Source organism: Lampetra planeri, chromosome 16 (genome assembly GCF_965212315.1).
Source record: "Lampetra planeri chromosome 16, kcLamPlan1.2.h2, whole genome shotgun sequence".
NCBI classification, from domain to species: domain Eukaryota; kingdom Metazoa; phylum Chordata; class Hyperoartia; order Petromyzontiformes; family Petromyzontidae; genus Lampetra; species Lampetra planeri.
In genome coordinates, this window is record NC_136122.1 from 10,964,484 (window position 1) to 10,987,645 (window position 23,162).

The 23,162-nt window shown below is 48.2% G+C and overlaps 1 protein-coding gene across 6 annotated transcripts in view; it reads right to left on the minus strand.

Annotated features, from left to right (window-relative positions):
* LOC144723035 (neuron navigator 2-like) overlaps positions 1 to 23,162 on the minus strand; it is a 137,822-nt gene that overhangs the window by 10,763 nt on the left and 103,897 nt on the right. For 4 of the 6 annotated variants that reach the window (XM_078601563.1, XM_078601566.1, XM_078601561.1 and 1 more), the window contains 14 exons: positions 22,242 to 22,427; positions 20,382 to 20,434; positions 18,384 to 18,407; positions 17,688 to 17,762; positions 15,012 to 15,095; positions 13,574 to 13,688; positions 12,875 to 13,008; positions 6,432 to 6,601; positions 5,240 to 5,384; positions 4,331 to 4,493; positions 3,048 to 3,136; positions 2,406 to 2,501; positions 1,687 to 1,858; positions 662 to 897 (listed from right to left, as the gene is read on the minus strand). In XM_078601563.1, coding sequence (XP_078457689.1) covers positions 662 to 897; positions 1,687 to 1,858; positions 2,406 to 2,501; positions 3,048 to 3,136; positions 4,331 to 4,493; positions 5,240 to 5,384; positions 6,432 to 6,601; positions 12,875 to 13,008; positions 13,574 to 13,688; positions 15,012 to 15,095; positions 17,688 to 17,762; positions 18,384 to 18,407; positions 20,382 to 20,434; positions 22,242 to 22,427 — 1,742 coding nt within the window. The remainder of the gene's footprint in view (positions 1 to 661; positions 898 to 1,686; positions 1,859 to 2,405; positions 2,502 to 3,047; positions 3,137 to 4,330; positions 4,494 to 5,239; positions 5,385 to 6,431; positions 6,602 to 12,874; positions 13,009 to 13,573; positions 13,689 to 15,011; positions 15,096 to 17,687; positions 17,763 to 18,383; positions 18,408 to 20,381; positions 20,435 to 22,241; positions 22,428 to 23,162) is intronic. The other 2 variants (XM_078601564.1, XM_078601565.1) reach the window with 2 other exon arrangements.

Sequence of the window (23,162 nt, forward strand, 5' to 3'; positions counted from 1 at the left end):
ACAGCTTGGTGGTGTTCATTCAGACGCTGTCTTTCCGACAGACCTGTTCTTCACCTGAGGACGGCTGCTTGCGTTGTGGCTGAAACGTCGTGGGAATTATTTTATAACGTTTTATTTTTATTATTTTATTATTTCCCTTCTACGTGACTTTACCGAAAGAACCAAAAAGATGAATCCCTGCAGTCACGAAAGCTTTAAATCGTAAGAGTAATGATACGCGCGAGAGTTGAGTTCTATATTTACAGACTGCATAAAGGCACGAATGTCACTGGAGGATCAGTCCTTCATGAAATGCCCTGCATTGTCTAAATCAAGGCTGTGTGTACTTTGCGCGCAGTATTAGCACGTCACGAGAACACTACGTTAGTCTCTTATGAAATGTTACACGACGAGTCCTATACAAGTCTGTCGATCTAACGTAAGCATGCGGGTCCCGTATAAGTACATGAGTCCATTGTTATTCCGATGTGTGTCCACAGGCCCCACGTTATCCAATGGGCCAAATCTTAGCCTGTCTGCTTAAGCATAGTCTACGAGGTCAAACGTTAACCTATAAGTCTATGGGTTCAACATTGGTCTTTGGGTCCGTTGCTGGCCTATGGATCCTTTGCGAGTCTACGGGGGTCAAAACGTAGCTCCGGTGTGAGTGCGAGACGCTCACGTCCGCTGTGGACTGGTTGACGGAGAACGTGGCGACCGTGTCGTCGGTGACCCGCAGCCCTGCGCGCCGCACCAGCCACTGGCCCAGCTGCGCCGCCAGGCAAGACTTGCCGCTGCCGGGAGGGCCGCACAGCACCAGGTGGCGGTGATCCAGCAGCAGCCCCGAGCAGCGCTGCAGCACCGGCTTTGGCGTGAGGCCCTCGAAGGCCAGGCTGTCCAGGCTACTCTCCCCCAGGCCTGTGGCGGCGGTAGCGGTGGTGGTGGAGGGAGCGTCAGAATCGTGAGCAGTGCCATTGGCCGAGCAGTCTCGCGTTTGCCGCTCGTTGCGTAGATTCACGGTTCGAGCGCAACAACAGCCGCCCTGGTTCATACCGATAATTTGCTGTGATGTTAATTGCAACAGAGTAGGCCATGTGTGGTGGTGTCACAGTGGCAACTCCGATTAGCATGCTTGGCTAAGTACGATGCGAAAAAAGTTTAACATATTTGACTTGAATCGTAAATAACCCTATTGAAATCCAGAATATGTTGTTTACATCGTGGTGTTTGCTCTAGTTGCGTCGCTCGACACCCTTGCAAATAAGATATTCTGTCTGAAGGGATGATCCGAGTAAAGATATATAATTCATGAAATGAATAACATTAACAGGGCGGTGTCCAGGTGGCTCAGAAGGTCAGAGTGCTGAGCTGGTACCGCCTAAAACCACGGTGGCGAGATGTTGACTACCCCACATGAGGTCGTGGGTTCGATCTCGACCCTGACGCCTGTATATCTGGAGTTTGCGTGTCTCTCTCTCCCCGTGGTCGGGTCGATTTTTCTCCGTTTAGAGTATTTGGCTGCTTTAAATTTCCACGTGATAAGCCACTTTGTTGAGCTATCATCATTTGTGATAGCCAGGTCGCTTCGTAAAAAAGAGTTATGTATCTCAGTGGGCCCCACCTAGGTAAAATAAAATAGTAATCGTGATGTTCGAATCTAGGCAGGCCGGAGCTCAGTCACCGTCTCTTTTGCCGACGACCGCCCACCTTTGAGCGAGATGGCGATGCAGGGCTCGCCGTCTTCGGGGAGGCTGTCCCAGGGCAGCGGCACGGGCTCGGGGGAGTTCCTCGTGCGCCGCACGGCCCCCACGTTGTAGCCCACGATGCTCTCCGAGCTCAGGCCCAGGCTGGACACGGGGTCCACGCGGATGATGTACTCCTGCGCCGGCGTCCGTTCCCGCCGTCGGAATTAGTGACGAAAACACTGCCACGTCTTGGCCACACCCCGCAGCCACCGAGCTCGAAAAACGCCTGCCAAGTCCTGCTGGAAGGCCTTCTAAGTACGCCACGGTGGCCTTCCAATGAGCGTCACGGTGGCGAGATGTTAATGACCTTGCCTGGTATGCACGAGGTCGTGAGTTCGATCCCGACCCTGATGCCTGTATATTTTTTGCGTGTTCTCGCTCTCCCCGTGGTCGCGTGGATTTTTTTCCCCGGGTCCTCCGGTTTTTCTCTCCACATTTTTAAACATCATGAGTATTTGGCTGCTGTACATTTCCACGTGATAACAAGCCACTGGTCCTTGCTAGGTAATCGCTGAAAAAGAGCTTTATAGTGCAATGGGCCTTACCTGCTAAAATAAAAAATAGTTTTATAGCTTAAATAGTTTAATAGTTTAAGTACTGCGCAGGCTTATTTTTGCTAAGCTTTCGAGAGCTAAAGTGAGATTGGGCATGATCAACGTCGTGTGTGAGAGTTTGCCTGACCTTGAATACGTGTCGGATTATTCCGTCCAGCTCCTCCCACGTGGTGTTTTCTCCAATGTCCACACGCCCCAGGGCAAACTGAGTCACCTTGGAGGTCTGAGAGAACAGAAACCAGATGAGTCGAAGGGCACATCTTAATAATCACCCCGATGCTACAAAACACAACATCAATAGAACGGGACAAGAACTTCAACCGCAAAGACCCAATAGATCCAGACTTCTCTTTTAAATAAACTAAACACATCTCTTAAGTACATTTACATGTACAGCTCATTATAAATCCACTATTAGAAGAAGGCTTTCCCACGCCTATGTGATCATACACCATCCCGGTCAGGTGGGGAGCATAGATGTGGCAACACAGAAGCACAGTACAACAACGTGTATTTGCTGCACTGCTCTCTTTGTTACACACAACACAGCACAGCACGACTCCACTTCCATGGTGGACAACCGCAGCAGGATTATCCAAGCTCGATCCTGGAATACATCCCCGAGATCCGCTAAGAATCCGGTGCATTCCAGGCTTATTTTATCGCGTTCTGTGATCACCAAATACCCGAATCGGCACTCGCGCAGCGTCGAGGACAATTCATTGGGATGGATTATCTCAAAAGAGCCTGTCGTGGAACGACCGCGCACCTTGCTCTGCCTCCAGCTCTCGGCCGAGCTGACGACAAGCCGGACCTGCTTGCACTGTGCCTTGTCCACGCTGTCCTTGAGCAGAGATTCTGCAGGGGCGACGACAACAACGACGACGGCGGCAGCGATGAGAATCGTGAATGAGTACGTTCAACACGGTGGCTTTTCCTGCGAACAATTTTACTATTCGTGATGACATTTTTTATGTTTTTACTTTTCTTTGGGTAAGATCACACGAATATAAACGTGTCGTCTGTATGAATGCACGGTGAAGCTGATTGTTGTTGTAATCACCATCGAAACGTCACAGTACTCAAATTGTAAACATTGCAGGTTTACTCTCCAACACACCGGTGTGCTGAAGTTGTAACTAGTTGGCACGCTTTGTTTAGATGACAAACCTTACTAATTGGTGTGTTGGAGAGTAAATCCACGACATTTACATTTTGAGTACAACATTTCGCTGGTGATTACAACCAGCTTCATCGGACGATTAGCCAGAAATGTGAATAAGTATTTCTGTTTCGGTCTTAAACAGAGTAAAGGTGATGTCATCACTGTGAACCTATCACGCGCGAAGACCAGAGGGGGTTTAATTTAGTCATACAAATTACAACGGATCATATGAATCTAAGAATATGCATTACCTATTACCGGTTGGGTTATTTGCTAATACATTTTGATTCGACACAAGACAATGGGATTTCACAGCATCGAAGTGCAAACCCGCATCTCAAGGTGCTCTGCAGAATTAGTGGGCAGACTTCTTTCATGGAGAGAGGTAATCAGTCAGAGGCGGAGAGAAGAAGAGAACACTTTTGAGCCCTGGGATTTGGAACAGAGGCAGGGAGGGAGTCATGGTCCTGGATGGCTGGGCGAAGGGAGTTCCAGAATAATGGGGGTTAGCAATAACAGGTGTTGCGATGTTAAAATACCAAATACACACCTATTGCTAGGCACCAAGTCTGCGTAAACCACACATGTGCGTCTATTTGGTGTTTGAACATCATCCGTATTATTGCCGGAAAGGGTCCCGGGTATCATCTCGATACCGGCACAAAGCATCGCCATAGACATCCAGCCACTGTTGTGCATGGGGATCAACTCTATCAACGAGCTAGGTTTGTCTGTGTCCCATGTGCCCCCCCCCCCTCCCACCGTCCCCCTCCCACCGTCCCCCTCCCACCGTCCCCCTCCCACCGTCCCCCTCCCACCGTCCCCCTCCCACCGTCCCCCTCCCACCGTCCCCCACCCCGTGCCCCCCCCCCCTCCGCGTCACGTGCCGAGGTTGGAGGTGCTCGGGAGGCTCCGGCTATGCTGCAGGCGGGAGCGGAGGGGGCGTGGCGACGTGGGCTCGGCGGTCCCCCCAGGGGCGGTCGCCGCTCCCACCACGGGAGTGTCGGACTTGAGCTGATCATTCTCCACCTTGAGCGACTCGATCATCGACTGCCAAAAATGGAAATCGGGACGGGGGGGAGGGGGGCAGCAACGCACGTTCGACCGCGTTGAGGACGTGATGCGGGAGAAAATCGTTTGCAGGCAGCTGTCACAGCACCATCTGCGCCAAATCATCATCACCATCATCGCCATCATCAGAATATGCATGCATACTGGAGGAATCCGATGAGCTATGAAGTTATTGTTCACAGATGTTCAGAAGGGGCAGGTAAGAGCGGCGATGAAGGCCCGTCCCCCCATGCCCTTATCATGCCTCGCTGTCACGCGATGCCACAATCCATCTCCCTCCTGCACGGGAACCCAACTCATTGTTCCATATCCAAGGTGGTGATCCTCTCGGGTGCATTCGCTCCTTTGGCTGCCATTCCACCACCAGCCTCGTCCATCAGCCGACATGCAAAATATCCCTGCTCCAGCCCAGCAACTTTCATGAACAGTCAACAAAGAATGGGGCTTCTGCTGTTTTAACATGCTGCTGTTTTTAACATTGTTATTATGCAAAACATGTACACAGGTACATGTTTCTTTGTGCACTTTGCTTTCGTTCTAATTAATTTCTCGGGATTATGTTTTTGAATCGCAATTATTTATACCGACACTATTTCGAACACAAAGTATACGGCTACAAAAAGAATGGGTTTCACACCCACGTTTGCGTGTGCACGCAGTGCCCGAGTGCGTACGCTGACGCGTGCGTTCGTGTGCCTTGTGCGCGTGCGTGCGCCTGTGCAGACCTGCATGGAGTTCATGGCATCCTGCAGCGTGTTGAGCTGGTGCGCCGAGTTGAGCGCCTCCAGACGTATGTCGGTCAGCTTCATCTCCTTGTGCCGCAGCTCGCTGCGCAGCTGCATGATCGTGTCCACCTCGGGCGGTGGCGGCCTGTAGTAGGAGACCACAGCGTGGCACATGGCAGCAGCAGCAGCAACAACAACGAAGTGTGCGTTCTTACATCGATTCAGAACTGTTCATGGCAGGGCACTGCCCTCTGCTGCTCATAATGTACCCCCACAGTCTAGAGCAACGTTCTTCACTGCAAGGCCCGCAGGCCACTGGCGGCCCCTGGTGGCCTCTAGTGCGGCCCCTGACGTGCGGCCCCCAACAATACACAAATGTGAAGACACCCACATCGTGCTGCCAAAATCCAATGGTTTCAAATGTGTGGCCGCCCTCACACGGATGTCTGACTGGTGAAAGTGGCCTCCCTCTGAAAATTAGTGAAGAACAGTCGTCTATAGCCTACAACAACTGATATTCATGGTGATTACCCATCCAAGCATCCTAATACTTATTTGAATCAGAAGCCAAGCATGATAAGAGCATAATGAGTCTGTAATTCTTCAAGTCCGTTTTGTCACCCTTCTATAAACAGGAGGATAGTGTTTGGCATCATGACAGAATTCTGGTCTTTCATTGCTGTGTAAACATTTAGTAAATAGGTCTGCCAATGTTGTTTCAACAACTGGTCCCAGTTATACCAGGAGCAGAGCAGAGTATCATCTCAGCTGTATATGTCACAATGAGCAATCCAACAACCCAAAAAATAGTTCTGCACCCGGCATACCGCATCCAGTATACCTCTCAATTCGGCTGTGATGGCTTTGACTACGAATGATGTGTCGACCGCCAACCAAAAAGTATGGACCGCCATCTAACCAGCAACCTAACAAATATTCAGTGCAGAATTAAGCATTGTCCACCAGGATGTCGTGGGTTCTATCCCAACGCTGAATCCGGGTTCTCTGGTTTTCCCTCCACATTTAGAAATACACGTTTAGAGTATTTGGCTGCTATAAATTTCCACATGATAAGCCAATTCGTTACGCTATCATTTGTGGCCAAGTCACTGATGAAAAATAGCTACATAGATCAGTGAGCCTTACCTGGTCAAATACAATTTTAAAAAAAATGTTGTCTGTGAAGCCGTACCCTGCAGGGCCTTCGGAGGGCTTGGTCCCAGGCTGGCCGGGCGTTGTAGTATCCGCTTCGGACGTGGCGGCTGGCTGAGCGGAGGTCTCGGGACTCTTCCCTGGCTCTCCCTCGCCGGGGCCTTTGCCCCCCTTCTTCTTGGAAAACGCTTGGCGGAACGAGATCTTCAACTGCGACGCCAAATAAACAAAAACAAACGCTGATTCGCATGGAGGGCAACGTAAACGGTAGCAGAGATTTGCCGTGAGGTTTCTTTGGGGTCCTGTTTATTTGTTTTTTTTTTTAAACAACTTCTGTAGTCGGTGGCCAAAGAGAGCTGGGTTTTTTGTGCTCGTTTGAAGTTATCCATAAAAGCTTTTCATATAGTTGTTTTATATACTACTTACATATATATGAAAGAACTTTGCTTTAACACGTGTAATGCATTCATACACAGTGCCTAATTTACTTAATGACTTTAGTCATACAAAGGAAACCACTAATTTTAATAATTGGCAGATAACCCGTGGACCGTGGTTGCCTTTAAGATCAGTGTAAATTATGTTATTGTGCTTTCGTACTGTAAACCATACCCAATCGCACAAAGGTGATACGGACACTCTGAACCTTTGGCAAAGCTGTTGGCGCTTAAGGGGCTATTGTAAATTAATCGATACACTCACACAATACAACAAACATAGTGATGGGAAACACTATGGAATTAAAGCATTTGACCCACTGTTAACCCAATGAGCCAGTCATTTTGAGAGGAGGCCTTAAAGCATAAATGTTATGGGTTTCCAATTCGCTTCTTTATTTGAACTGGTATTGTTTATTCCTCCCAATCGTCGGCAATTATAATCAAGAAGCCACTGTAAAAAAAAACATCTTCATCACACGACACGCGATGCCAACAGTGGCCCTTAAAGGGAAATAATTCAAATTGAGCAAATTGGTACATTAATCAGCACATAATAATAGGCACAAATAAATCTTGATTCGCATAAGCCGAGCTTCTTTCTCCTACTTCTCAATGAAAACACAGCGATGATCACTTTTGGCACACACACACACACGTGCCGATGCTGTTAGCATGCAGTTTGGAAGAAACTAGCGCTGGCACATTTGGCTAAATCAGGGCAGAGTAACGCCAAGGCTGTCTGGCACGGCATGTGCCGGGTTTGGCATGGCTTATGCACTTACTTCATATACCTGCATCAGGCCATGGAGAGCCAGGGAGGAAAACAAAAGAGAAAAAAAAATCAGCACTCGCATTCAAGAGCAGTGGCACAGTTGGACTCCAGGTCCCGCAGTAGCAAGAGCAGCCAAAATCCACCTTGCCTCATCCGCAGGTCTCACCCCAAGCCCGCACTGCACACCGCAGGATCAAGCCAATCCTTTTTGAATAGCGATTGCTTTTTTAAGTGCAAATGAAAAGGTGACTTGGAGAGACGAGAGAGAGAGAGCTCTACGGGTTCTGCCCCTGCAATGGCGTTTGAGCGTTCCCAGACAATGGCACGCGCAATTAAAATAAATCTTCACGACGGAATTGGCTTGATTCTCGGAGCTTTCGCGAGTTTAATTGTTTTCCCACGGACGCGTTTTTGAGTTGCCCATGCTCCACGTGCTGGAGACTGCTCACGACGTCCGGCGTTTTCGAGCGAGACGTCGGACGTCGTGCCGTACAGCACGCGGCGCAACCCGAAAACGCATGGAAGAGCCGTACAGCATGACCGGGAAAAGAAACAAAATTACTACGGAGGAGATTAATTATTATTGTTATTGTTTGGTCACTGTGTTTATATCGGCTCCGTCGGCCCATATGCGGTTATGCATGAAAACTGTAACGGACCGGCAATCCCAGGAGCCCAACGTTGCCACCGCTTCAACGAGGGGTGGGTAACAGATTCCTTAACGAGTCCCGAAAAGGACTTTCAAACTCCTTTGGTGGATCACATATTAAAACACACATTTATCCAAGAAGCTATTTTTCTTTTTATTCGGGCTCACCTTTGCTGCACTAATGCGATGCCTGTGTCTACCTTCCTCTCGTTAAGGCTGTGGCGTCACAGTTGCAAAGTAGACACGCAGCCTAGAGCAGTGTTCTTCACCAATTTTCAGGGGGGTGGGGAGGGCACTTTCGCCGATAAGACATCATCAGTGTGAGGGCCGCCGCATATGTGTAAACCATTGGGGTTTGACAGCAGCACGATGATGATGGGGGGGTGGGGAAGGTGTGTTTTCACATGTTGTGTATTGTCGGGGACCGCACGTCAGGGGCCGCACTAAAGGCCACCAGGGGCCGCCAGTGGCGTGCGGGCCTTGCAATGAAGAACACTGGCCTAGATGCTCCAAGTGGGGAGTAATTATCGTTTGGGGAATGGGCGGAGTTTGCAGCGGGGGGGGGGGGGGGCGGGGTGGCACGGGGGGGCAACGCCCCTCCTAAACTGGGCACTTTTATTCATTTATTTTCAGCAGTTTACAATTATGATTTAAACTAAATTCATGAATTTGATCCACGCGCCATTCCTAATGTGAGGGAAAAAGCGAACCCCTGTGCCACCCCACCCCCCCCCCCCAAATATAGAAGTCAAACTCCACCTATGGGTTGGGGGGCCATTTTAAAGTGGTAGGCCTCACATGGCCGCGGGCCGTGGGGAACGACGTCGTGCGTCACGTGGGGAACGACGTCGTGCGTCACGTGGGGAACGACGTCGTGCGTCACGTGGGGAACGACGCCGTGCGTCACGTGCGGAACGACGTCGTGCGTCACGTGGGGAACGACGCCGTGCGTCACGTGGGGAACGACGTCGTGCGTCACGTGGGGAACGACGTCGTGCGTCACGTGGGGAACGACGCCGTGCGTCACGTGCGGAACGACGTCGTGCGTCACGTGGGGAACGACGCCGTGCGTCACGTGGGGAACGACGTCGTGCGTCACGTGCGGAACGACGCCGTGCGTCACGTGCGGAACGACGTCGTGCGTCACGTGCGGAACGACGTCGTGCGTCACGTGGGGAACGACGCCGTGCGTCACGTGGGGAACGACGCCGTGCGTCACGTGGGGAACGACGCCGTGCGTCACGTGCGGAACGACGTCGTGCGTCACGTGGGGAACGACGTCGTGCGTCACGTGGGGAACGACGTCGTGCGTCACGTGGGGAACGACGTCGTGCGTCAAGTGTGGAACGACGTCGTGCGTCACGTGCGGAACGACGTCGTGCGTCACGTGGGGAACGACGTCGTGCGTCACGTGGGGAACGACGTCGTGCGTCAAGTGTGGAACGACGTCGTGCGTCACGTGCGGAACGACGTCGTGCGTCACGTGGGGAACGACGTCGTGCGTCACGTGGGGAACGACGTCGTGCGTCACGTGCGGAACGACGTCGTGCGTCACGTGGGGAACGACGTCGTGCGTCACGTGGGGAACGACGCCGTGCGTCACGTGCGGCACATAGGGCCAAGAGGTTCCCCACCCCTTGCTGCTCACACGCGGCGGCGGCAAGCACTGCCGTAGGGTACAAGGGACTTGTTGTTTTGACACACGCCAGGGGGGCCATCGCGCACATGCTGACAGTCGAAATAAAAGCCCGGTTCGAATGCGGCAAAACGAGGATCAAAACATGCGGGGAAATTGTCGACGCAAACACGTCCTCGTTGTTTTGGCCACAACAAAAGAAAACTTGCACCATTTTAAACTCTCTAAAGAGGGAGGCGTGTCGCTAGTGTGGGTGAAGAGGCCCATTGCAAGGGACTTCAGAAGTGCAGTCATCCTGCGCAATTATAATCCGGGGGGCACACTTTCGCACACAAGGAGGTGCACTGCTAGCTGCGGGAATCCTGTAAGCAGGTCTCTCTGTCTGTCACACGAGGCCACGCACAACAGCGCGGCCCGAGTACAATTGCAAAAGAAAAGCAATGAAACACTCCAACGTGGACGCTGTACGCGGACTTGTTTTTTTATTATTCAAGTCATTTGGCCTTGGCCCTCCTGAAAGGTGACTGCAATTACACTGTGCAACGTGGCACAGTGTTACGTCATCTCCATCTGCGCGTTATCGGTTGCATCTGTGGCGAGCGCAAGTATTGGTTTGCGCGGTATAAGCCTCAGTCTAGACTGTGACTTTAAAGAACAGGGGCGCACGCACGACCCCTCGCTGGTGACGCAATTGGCGATGGAGATTTTTGTTCTTTGAGGGATAGATTTTTTGTTTTAACTTGAAGCCCTGAACCTTAACGTTGCTGTTGTTGCTGCTGCTGGTGTTATGAATGATGATAAACTCAAAGCAAGAAAGTAAAAAAAAATGCCTTTAAACAAATGAGCCTATTAGTGTAACTGGTATAATTATTGTCGAAGAAAATGTCTGTTGTTATTTAAGAGGAATGCTGGACATGTTATGGGAGTTTTTTTATTAGTGACATTTCCTCCTGTTGTCTGATACCTTAATAATAATTTTATCCCATTCACTATGTATGTGTATGTATAATACCTAATGTGCACACAACCTTTTATATATATATAAATAAACAAGGATTGCACAAATCCCAAAAAAACACGAGTGGCCACCCAAATCAAATTTAACGAGAGAAAAAAAGTTTGAAACAAAACCATCCTTAATTTATTACATGGTCTAAGGTGTCATTTAGATTCATAAACCAACTGTATTTAAAAGTGGATGGGTAATGTTCCCATCATTTCATACCGTGGAAGGTGTCTCAGCGTGTAATTTTATCCGAGTCAGGTGCCAAAGCCAAAAGCTGAACAAAGACAACTTCCTGGCACAACGTGTGACCGGCTCTGAGACCCCTAAAATCTTACGTTGAGCCTTTCGCCATTATTTTATTTGTATTTTAAAAACAAACAAACAAAAACTATCGCAATTGCGTATGCAAAAAAAAACAACAAAGCCTTGCAGCGGTGCGTTGGGTTTAGCACGAAACAAAAGTACGCCAAATCTCTTCGTAACCAAACCGGGGACCTTAAACTAAAGCCCTCACCCATACCCCCCCCTTGCCCCCCCCCCCGCCCCCCGAGTTCTAAGAGGCTGGAAGGGAAAGCGGCGGTGCATGCTAATGTGCGTGTGCGGTTATCACCTTGCCCGCTTTGCCCTGGGCGTGGTGGTGGTGGTAGTGCGGCGAGCAGGGAGAGAAGAACAATATTTGACAACACCATTGACGGCAAGGCAAAGAGAAGTGAGCGAGTCAACACGAAGTAACATCCCCCCCCCCCCGTCCTTCTGCTGCCCATCTCGGCTCCACCACCGCTGTTGTTCAACCAACAGGCAGTTTCTCTACTGCTGCTCGTATGTCCCTGCTGCTTTCCTTTTCCGACCGGTGCCACAGTTGGCATCGCTATTGTCTGTTTGAAACTTAAAGCTGGCACGATGCTAAAAGGGTTATTTAAAAACAAATTAGTTAAATTGATCCAGGTTGAAATGTTTGATCAAAGATGAAAATGGGGTTCCAGTGAGATATTTTTTTTAAGTTTGATTAAAAATTAAAATAGAAACTGAAATGTTATGAAAGCCTGAAATGGAAGATATTGAAAGCTAATTTTAAAAAAAGCAAATGGACTTCAAAGAAAACATGTTGTAAACATCTTAATTGAAAGTGAATGAAAGTTCGGATTTAAACAATCCTGTGTCCAAACTCAGCGAGGAGTTGTGAAAGAAAATGCCTCATAAGGGAGCCCACAATGCAGAGTCAGGCAGCACTGAAGCCTCGGTAAAAAGAAACCAAATCGTGCTACCACATCACCACCCAGCAACTTACCTCACACGAGCCCAGCGATAAACTTCGGGGTCACCGAGACTCTAGCAGAGGGCACTGTGACTACCGGCCTCATGAGATGAAACATACACCATAGGGAGGCAAGTTCCTCCTCCGTGTGGACCTACCAAGGCCAGCGCAGTACACCGAGGTGGTGGTGTGGTCGACACCAGGTGTACCCTTTCCTCGCAAACACATAACACTCCTTAAAAAAAAGAAATGGCAGAAACCTCCTGAAAAGCGTTGTAGGACTCTGCATAAATTGGTGGGCCACAGTGAGTCGATCGGCAGGTCACACTCGCGGTGGGATAAAGCGTGGGTACTCCCACCTCTTCCAAGACGATTGGCCAGCGTGGAAGAGTAGGCCAAAGAGCACCCTTTTAGGGCTCTCCAGAGCTCCCGCTTAGCGAAGGCCCTGTCGGCCAGCAGTGGCGTGAGCGAGCTATTGCAGAGCTGCGCCTTCGCCTCCTCCGATAAACGGATCACCGCGTGCTATGAAGCGCATTGGGACTTTACCGGCAGTCTGTGCAGCACGTTCGCACCAACGCTCGGTGCTCGTGCGCACACACACACACCCACGCTCGGTGCTCGTGCGCACACACACACACCCACGCTCGGTGCTCGTGCGCACACACACACAGCGAGGCGCGCCGGTGGAGCGCGGCGTGTGCGGTCGCTCTCCTCCTCCGACTCACCCATCCTTTCTTCTTTTTCTTGGCGTCGGCAAGCTCGGCGCTCGAGTGGCTCGTGATGCTGTTCACGCTGGAGATGCTCTCGCACGAGTTCTGCCGGTGCAGACGCGGCTCACCGGCCTGCGGGGACAGGCTTCCTGCAAGGCGACAGCATGCAGCAGAGATTGGCGCGAGGGCCACGCTCGTTTTGGGGGGAGGGGGGGGGGGGCGATGGCCAGGGTCAGGGGTCGTTGAGTCATGGTGGCTACGATGATGATGATTTGACAAAGATCGACTTTCAGATATGTGATTATAGTGTGCTGGAGATGGCGATGGTTATGTTATCATGTGATTATAGTTGTGGTGAACGTGTTGGTGGTTACAATAATGATGATTGATAACGATGTTAATACACGTATGTTGAACTTCTTTCGCACCACGTGTAGCCAACCGTGCTGAAATGACAGTGGCGGGGGTACCGGACCAATGACTACGAATTGAAGGTCACACTTCGTATGTTGACAATGATGATAATCAAGAAAGTGACAATAGCGTTGGTGGTGGCAGTGGTGATAATTCAGTATATCACGAGACAGCATTTGCATCCAGTCCAATCCCGAACTTCAACAGCAGATTATTCTATCGCCGGTGAGTTTTTTTTTTTGCCAGGCCGCATTGTGGGGTTCTGTGGTTGTGTTGTTGCTCGACGGTGCGGCATGGCACCTGTGTTGCTCTGCTGTGTGGTGCTCAGCACGCCGCTCATCGCCTCCTGTGCCGCCATATTCTCCTTGGTGAGGTTGTCGATCATCTTCCGCAGCTCGCCGAGCTCCGAATCCTGCTGGGGCAGGGGGGGACACGGGGGGGGGGGTGAGGGGAGCGGGGGGGGGCATGGGTCTCAGCCGTAGTCCGGTGACATTTGGCACATCCCATGCGCCACAGGACGAGTATTAAATTAAGGGCTGGCAAATAAATTAATGAGGCGTCTGATTGCCCTTGCGTTCCTACGCTGCGTGAAAATGTCACGACCGGCAAAGGGCGCAAAGGGTGCAAATGCGACTTACGTATGGCGGTGAAGAAAATTTCAGTTTTGCCACCGTTTACGCAAAGGTGTTGCATAACAATGCACGAGCCATTTTGTTTTTTTGTGATGCATGTCAAAGCTCTGAGAGCATTGCATTAATGTGCACTGAAGAGAATGTAGCGATGTTTTGATTAAGTGATCAAAATCAAATCCAACGTTCAGGAGAAGTGCAACAAGGTGTGTGCGTGCGAGAATCGATTCTTTTCGATTCACATTCGCCAGGTGAATTTCTTCATGCAAAACCCCTGCATCTACTCCAAGCGGAAACAGATAGATTCAAATCACGTGTAAATTACATGTCATTTAAATACACGGAATTTAAATGTGTTCTCATTACATTTATAATTTATAAATGTTATATACATGATTCATTTCAAATTAATAGGTAATTTGGATTAGGGGAATTGGAAATGTATATATATATCTAATCACATTTCCAACCAGTGATTTTGTTCATAGTTTGCCCATCTCTGAATATATTTTTACTTTGTCTGTACGCGTGCGATGAAATAAGTCCGTGTGGATCGTTACATGGCAGTACCGCGAGAAGTGTCGGCGGCTTGGGGAAGGCCTACATCCAAGCAGTGGATTGACCATGGCTACTGTAAGTACATAGAACTTTTCAACACCAAACGTAGCCGACCGTGCTAATCAGAGGTGATGTCGATGACGATCATCATTATGACGATGTACGTTGAAGTTCTTTCGCACCATACATAGCCGACCGTGCTAATCAGAAGGTGATGTTGATGATATTGATGATTTCGATTTAAAGCTTTCGTGACTGCAGGGATTCATTTTCTTGGTTCTTTCGGTAAAGTCACGTAGAAGGGAAGTAATAAAATAATAAAATAATAAAAATAAAACATAATAAAATAATTCTCACGACGTTTCGGCCACAACGCAAGCAGCCGTCCTCAGGTGAAGACGGCTGCTTGCGTTGTGGCCGAAACGTCGTGAGAATAATTTTATTATGTTTTATTTTTATTATTTTATTATTTTATTACTTCCCTTCTACGTGACTTTACCGAAAGAACCAAGAAGATGATGTTGATGATGATGACGACAGCAATCACCCACCTTTTGCTCAGCAGACGCGGTCAGGTTCTGAAGTCGGCTCGTCATGCTGGTCAGGCTTTTTTCAAATGCTGCCACCAGGTTTGCCTGCAAGAGAAGCCGCCATCGTTCACCTCCATTCGCCGCCATCACCCCGCAATGTTTTATATCCACACTATGAGACCTCCTTTACCAGTGGCAAAATATAGTAATAGGTTTTTACCCTTTCAACTGGTACTGGTAAAGGAGGTCTCATAGTGTAAATGCTTACCCCGAGCTCTCAATACTCTGATAGTGCACTGTCTTTGAGTTGTACGCCTTTTGGCGTCATCTGGTCCAACACCAATGGAGACTAAGCTCTAAGAAAAGCTCTCTCGGGTGTGGACCAATCAACTTCAAGGACAGTGCATATCATTCTCATCATCAGAGTTGTTTTTTTTTGTTTGCATTTTGACTGCTTGTATTGTGGTTATTGCAAACATGATGCCTTGTATAAAGGTGTGAGTTTTTGTACCAGTTGAAAGGGTAAAAACCTATTACTATGTTTTATATCCACTCTATACGATATGAGAATCATTGGATTTGCGTAAGATCTAACCTGGAGATGCAACACATTTTTTTACATTTATTATATCCCTGTGTACCCGGGAAAGCCTCGACGAATCTCCATAACATATCATGCCTGTCTATGCAATGCAATGCAATACAAATTGGATTCATATAGCATTAAAATATAGCAGGGGCGCCACGGTGGTGAGATGTTAACTAACTCGCCTGGTATACAGGAGGTCGTGAGTTTGATCCCGACCCCTGATCCCTGAGACCTGTATATTTCGAGTTTGTGTGTTTCTCTCCCCGTTGGTTGCATGGATTTTTCTCCAGCTTCTCCATTTTTCCTTCTACATTTGGAAACATGCTTTTAGGGTATATGTCTGCTATAAATGTCCACATGATGATAAGCCACTTCGTTGGGCTATCATTTGTGGCCAGGTCGCTTCCGAAAAAGAGCTACATAGCTCAGTGGGCCTTATCTGGTAAAATTTTAAATAGTTTTAAATAGTTTTATTTTTCATTCGCATGCTATACCATGCCCCTGCCTTCACCAGCGTAAAGTATGGTCAAATAACTCCCAACACCGACCATGGCGTTGGAAGGCCCTCATCCAGCCGTGGTGTTAAGAGAAAAGGGCTCTACCTGTCCATGTACAGATACAACCGCATCTCAAGATGCTCGGCACATACATTTCTAAAGTCACCTGCCTCGTTCTATAATATTGGTATGCTTTCAACTCCACTGAGCAATGCGTATTAACATTGTCGATGTGGCTCATTGACGTCAGAACTGGTCTAGGGTTGCATAGCTTACACTAACATGACCAGGAAACACGAATCTCAGAGGGCTGTAGCCTGCCGGATTAAGTGCTCTTTCCTTTACGCGATTAAAACAAATCACATCTGACTTTTATGCGCTTATGCCACCGGCACAGGATAATTATTTGTGCGTCACTCACGAAAATGAAGTTGGGGCACGCCAGCCTCGGTTGTAACAAATTATAAATATATTTCAGCTACAACAAAGCACACCGTCGTCATCCACTCGTCAACAAGATGAAATGTCACTGCCAGATCTGCTTTCAGGTTGTGTGGGGTGTTGTCCAACGTTTCATCCTTTACAGCACACCCAAGAAAACCTACCACCATTGCAATGGGCTTAAGCAAAAACAACCTGCTGTTGGGGCCCAATGGAGAAGAGTATGTATATATGTAAGCCAAAGATCCCCTGTACGAGCCTTTAACAGACTGTTGGGGCAAGTGCTGTTTGCAAACACCTATGATGGCTGGCACAGCGCGCAAAGGGGTGGGTGGCCAACAACATGCCAGGCCGCCTGTCCCCATAGTGCTGATTTTTATACACCGTACCAGGTACTAATTTAAGGCTGAGGCGACCTAGGGGAGGCCCAGGACATGTTCAAATATTTGCCACTACACTTTGGTCGCCGGGTTCATAGCGAAGTGCGCTGGCCACTGTGCTACATATATAAATATATGCATACACACACACAGAGATGAATTTGGAATTTGTAAAAATAGCTTTGGTATTTTTAAGGATTTTTTTCAGATAATTTACTTTGTTGAATAGTTAATGTCTTCATGCTATCAAAAGTGACGTCACTCGACGCCACGTGACACCACTTTTGGTGGGCAAAACGTGTAAGTTTTGTAATAGTGATGATGTCACCTCTTCGGATTTAATCCAAAACGCAACAAAATGTTGGATCTGGTCCTGATTTGCAGATTTTACAAATTAATCAAAAAAATCTCGAACACATCCCCACTCTGTATGCAGAAATTGTGTGTGTTTGTGTGCGCGTGGAGTTAAACGTTGTGGGGAGTGGTAGCGCAGCGGTTAGCGGGCTGCGCTACGAACCGGGAAACCCGAGGTCGATTATCTGGACCGGTCCTGGGCCTCTACTAGGTCAACTCATCCTCAACTGACTACCTGGTGCGGTGTATCAACATCGCCACGAGGAAGACAAAGGCGTGGTGCTGGCCACCCACCCCCTGGTGTGCCGTGCCAGCCTTCATAAGGTGCTAGCTAATAGCACTTGCCTCAACAGTCTGTTACTGCGATACGGGGGATCTTTGTATTTTTTTCTGGAGTTAATGTCGTCTCGGTACAGCGGTGAGCGGCTTGACTCACGTTGGTGGAGAGCTGGCCGGTGAGCGTCGAGACTTTATCCTGCGACTGGTCGAGTTCCCTGCGCAGCGTCTCGATCTGATGGCACAAGGTGGCAGCAGAGACCGTTCTGACCATGGGAAAATTTCACGGCAGGCAGCTCACCCGCGAGACCAACAGCCAACGCGGAAGATTGTGCCCTCCTAGTGGGCACGTCATTCCGTTCGCGCTGCATTTTTTTTTTTTAGTGGACATCCAGTAAATATGTATTTACATGGCAAAATCAATGAATACCATCAAGGTGGTACTCTTCTGATCTACTCCGGACGGATGGTCGAGGTGATGCCAGGCATGGATTCGAACCCATGGCCGCTCAGCTGTGAGCCGTGCAAATTACAATTACACCGTCCGGCCAGATGTATCGTAGAATCTATTTCCAATATCTCCACAATGAAATGTAAATTCAAATGAGCACTTTACCACCACATAAGCAACACCCATGTGACACACATATGGCTGGAAAAGTTGAATGTTAATGAATGATTTCATGAAGACAAATACATTCCCATGTTTTGTAACTGGGTGAGAATCCCAGAGAATGGAAACAGACGCTTTAGTGCAGTTGACATGCAGGCTCAGACAGATGCCAGAGATGCAAGAAAAAGAGAAGTGTGTTGTTATTCATGCTTTGACGAAAATCTCCACTTCGATGACACCTACCTCACTCTGAGATTTTTCATCCGGCTGTTAGAAAACAAAGTCAGTGAGTGTTGCCAAAGGGTACAAGACGTTCACAACCACAGCAAGTGAGTGTCGGTTGAGTCAGAGCTGGCTTGAGGATGACGCTTCCTGCGAGACCGAACTGAGCCCCGGTCACAGCCAGGGGGCTCTCTCTCTATCTCTCGATGGGGGGGGGGGGGGCTTACAAAATTGCAGTTGCGGCATTTAGCCACTCAAAGTTTGCCCCGCTCCCCCAGCCCCTGCCCAACAACTCCACCAAAAGCCAGCTCTGTTCAAGAATCAAGTAATATGCATTCCAGCGGAAGCCGAACGTGACGTATAAGCAAAACAAGCTGAACCAACGCTCGACTTATGAAATGCCCTTGAGTTGTTGGTGGTCAATTCAGTTTCGGTGTGTCCCTGCACCCTTCGGGCTGATTAATCAAGGTAGACTGAATCAGGGTGAAGCTCTGGTCTTGTAGACGGGAGTTGTAACTTCACAATCAAGTGGCAGAGTGGGAGGATCCGGAGTACCCAGAGAAAACCCACCACGCATACGAGGGGATAGCACACAAAGCTCCACACAGATGGATTTAAGAATAATGCTGTTACACTAGCATCTCCTGACCAACTTACGGGCAAACACAGTGAAGGGTTTTTACAAATCCCCATGAGATCCATCAACCCTTGCCTCCAAAGCACTGGATTCACAGGAAAGCGCCACCACGTCAGGAAAAAGAAACTTCCGCTAAAGTGAACGCATTGGCGAGGTAGCCCGGTGGCTCAGAGGTCAGAGGTCAGAGCTGAGCTGGCACCGCTGAGATCTAGATTCCACCAATGAATGCACCGAAAGAAAATAACCATCCAATTAACGTTTGGTTCCTCACTTAATTTGGTGACATTCCAGCTCTGGGACTTAACAATATCGGTTTGATTGTCACGCGACAAACATTGCTCTCAGTGGCGTAGAGTGTTGGAAAAGGCGACCTCCTACTGTTGGGTTGATCTCTAACGTGAAGGGTTTCACTGCTCTGTGAATACTTTTCCCTTGTGACATTACGTACAATCTAGATAAAACCCAGGGGAGGAAATCATAGAACAAATGGGTGACCCAACCACTGATTAACCACCTATCGTCCTGCCAATGAAAATTGAGGATTTTTCAAGCAAAAGGCATATTCTCTATTGTCTTGCCAGACAGCTGGGGTAAGAATGAACAATTGGTGTGCAGGGCACGTTCAAGTCACGCGTTAAACCCAATTGATTGCCAGACATGGGGAACTAAATCAATGGGTGTTGTGAGAAGTGATGGTTATAAATCACAAGGTCTAGACAGCGTCTTACTCATATTATCTTTGGTACGATAATTATTGCAAGCACAGGGTAGAGCGAAAGCATCTCAATATTTCAGAGAAAACCGACACGAGCTGGCATTTAGGTAATGAGACCAATTGCAATTATCAAGAGTGATAAATTAATGGAATTAGCAAAAGCTTTGAGTGCATGCTAAATGAGGCTACGACTGGTACGCACACTTGCCCACCGGTCTGCGCCATCGTGTTTTACCAATCTAAAGCAAATAATTGGCGAGGCTTGTCCGTCACTTGAATAATACAACGAAGGGCAGTTGGGAATACAATCATTCGTGACAAAAAACGAATTCGATGCACAACAGCCTTTCAGTAACCAATTGAGACGTTACAACGGTGCGCCCCAACTTATTGCCACGAGCATTGTCCGTCACTAATTTCACGCACGAATTGAGACACATCGGCAGTCGGGGTGTGGAAGGAGAAAAAAAAGACAGACCGGAGGAAGTTGTGGGGAGACCACAAAAATTTGAAAACGCGAAGCCAGAAGTAAACGTTGTTACTCGCATTAATTTGGGAAGCACAAAGCCATTACCTGTTAGCGGTTAGCACGAGGGTGCTGCACTCGCAGTGCGGGGCGAACGGACAACGCAAATGAAGCGCGAGACATTAGCGCAGCAGCACTCACCACGGAGTAGATGGACGATGTGCAGGAGGCCAGTGAGAGGACAGACCCGTGAACTGCAGGGCACAAGGGTCGGCGTTTAACAACCATGCTTCAAATGTAGACGTTCAGGACGCTGCTATTACCGCCTCTGATACTGATAGCAGTGCTTTCAATACTACACATTAATGCTACAAAATACGACGTTTATCAATAATACTGCGTTCAAAGAAAATGCAGTATATATGAGTTATAGGCTGTGTCTTGGACAACATATGGACACTACGTTACTACAGCTATTACTTAAGGTGTTGCTCCTACAACAATGCAATAAATGCGGTAGAGACATAAACACACAATGACCCCATGAAATATTACATGTTTGTGCATCAGTGTCTATAACCCAAAAAATATACATTTTTTTTAATGCTAATGCTTACTAATATAATGCTTATTAAAGTAAATATCCACATTTGTATTTATCTCTCCAGATAAAATATGAATAAAGACATTCTATCATGCCATCCAGATGTGTAATTTATATAAAAATAATAAAAAAATAAACTGTATTTTTCTCACCTCATTGCTACTTGCAAACAATGTTTTAAACTCATTGTAAATGTTATTATGGCAAGACTGATCCCTGCCATAGTAACGTGGAATTTATACTTCTTGGCACTGGGTCACCAGTGAAAAGAAACATCGCCACAGTGTTGCTATTTGAATATAAATTTCACTTCATTAATAAACAAAGTTGACACGCCAGCTATTTGTCCATCCATTGATGGAAGGAGCCCTTCCCTGCCCGTCATGAATATGTAGAGATGTAATATCAAAGATAATTGAGTAATGATGGGTCTGAGAGGGGGTAGCCTGCAGCCACGTACACAATGGGCAACATGTGTACGGGTAGTTGATGGGTGGATTGGATCATTGGAAATTAACCCAGAGCGCAGGACCACGATCGCGGGGGTCTTCTGATGCCGAGGTTGTTAGCTACTCTGGCTCTTATCATCGTGGTGGAAGTAAAGAATAATATTATCCATAATACAGGTTTTTAGAGTTAGATTGCTAAAATATATAAATGTGTCGTTAAACCCACCACCACCCAACACAGCCAACTAGTAAGGTTTGTCACGGAAGCAGAACATGCCAATTCGTTACTAGTACAGCACACCGGTGTGTTGGAGAGCAAATCCACAAACATTTGCAATCTGAGTGCAAATCCACAAACATTTGCAATCTGAGTACTCCAACACACCGGTGTGCTGTACTAGTAACAAATTGGCATGTTCTGTTTCCGTGACAAACCTTACTAATTGGCTGTGTCGGGTGGTGGTGAGTTTAAGGACACATTCATATTTACGCAATCTAACCCAAAAAAAACTAAATTATGGATGCTATTGGTCGTGAAAGCCTACGTGTTAAACCAAAGAATAATAGTAAGAAATGCGAGAGACAACGAGGACATTCGCTGCAGTGACTTCTTCACCAAGACATTCATACTTCTCTCTTCCCAAATCTAGGACTGCCTCTCCATCAGAGGTCGCAATCGGGTACCCGATACCCGTACCCTACCCGATAACCGGCTACCCATACCCGGCCGGGTACGGGTAGGCCGTGAGTCACTGGTGAGTAACCGTTTGTCACTCATTTCCCAACGTCTTGTCTCTTCTCACAATTCAAGTTCCTAGAATCAACCCACCCGCGCCTGCAACATGACTTCATCCCAGAGGTCGCAATCGGGTACCCGATACCCGTACCCTACCCGTACCCGGCCGGGTACGGGTAGCCGGGCATCGGGTACGGGTAGGGTACGGGTACCCGTTTGCGACCCGCCACCACCTCCCACTCGCAGTGGCCACAAGAGGGCAGTGCACGCACGCTGCTCGGTGCAGTCGCGGAACGAGGTGGAGCGGCTCAGAGCCTTGGGTCGTCCGTCCAGGGAGGCGGCGCTCAGCCGCTTGGCCGGTCCCTCTCGGCCCAGCTGCTCGAAGGAGCCCTGGGGCCCCAGCAAGCGCGGAGACGGTGGCGGACTTGCCGGAGGCGGGCTGGCGAGGCTCGGGCTCACTGGAACGGAGACACAAAAAAAACACAAAGGACAGTTCCATTAGTCGTATGCACGTGTGCATGTTGAGCTTCTTTCGCACACCGTACGTAGCCGACCGTGCTAATCGTTGCACGCACTGAATGTTTCCCGTGTCGCTGGTTATGCTAAAGTGGGACCTTTTTTAAATCCTTTATATTAAGTTCACTTGCTTGCTTGCTTGCGCGCTTACGACCGTGCAAATCTTTCAGTCGTTTTTTAACCCACTTACCGTGATCCAATCGAGCTGACATTTTGCACACAGACTCGTTGTGCGCGACAATTTATTTTCGTGAAAAAATTTTTCCTAAATTTTTCACTTTTTAGGGGGAAAATAATTTCATATTTAATTTAAAATACCAATGTGATAAAAATGAAACTCTTACTCAAGAAAAACAGAAATGAATAATAAAATAAAACCGATGCCACGCATATAAAGGATTTTTTTGCCAGTATCAAAAACAAATAAGGTCCGGTCCCATGGTATAGCTGCTCACCCCAAGCTACAAATGCTGTGATACGTGCATTGCCTTTTTAGTGTTCGCCTTTTGGCATTCTCTGACCCTGGGGAGACTTGGTCTTAGAGAAGGCTGTCTCTGGTGTAGGCCAATCAGTTCCAAAGAAAAATACAATAAAATAAGTATAACCCGTAAAAACAAAGTTTTTCACTATAAATCCTTTATATGCGTGGCAGCGAACTTAATATAAAGGATTTAAAA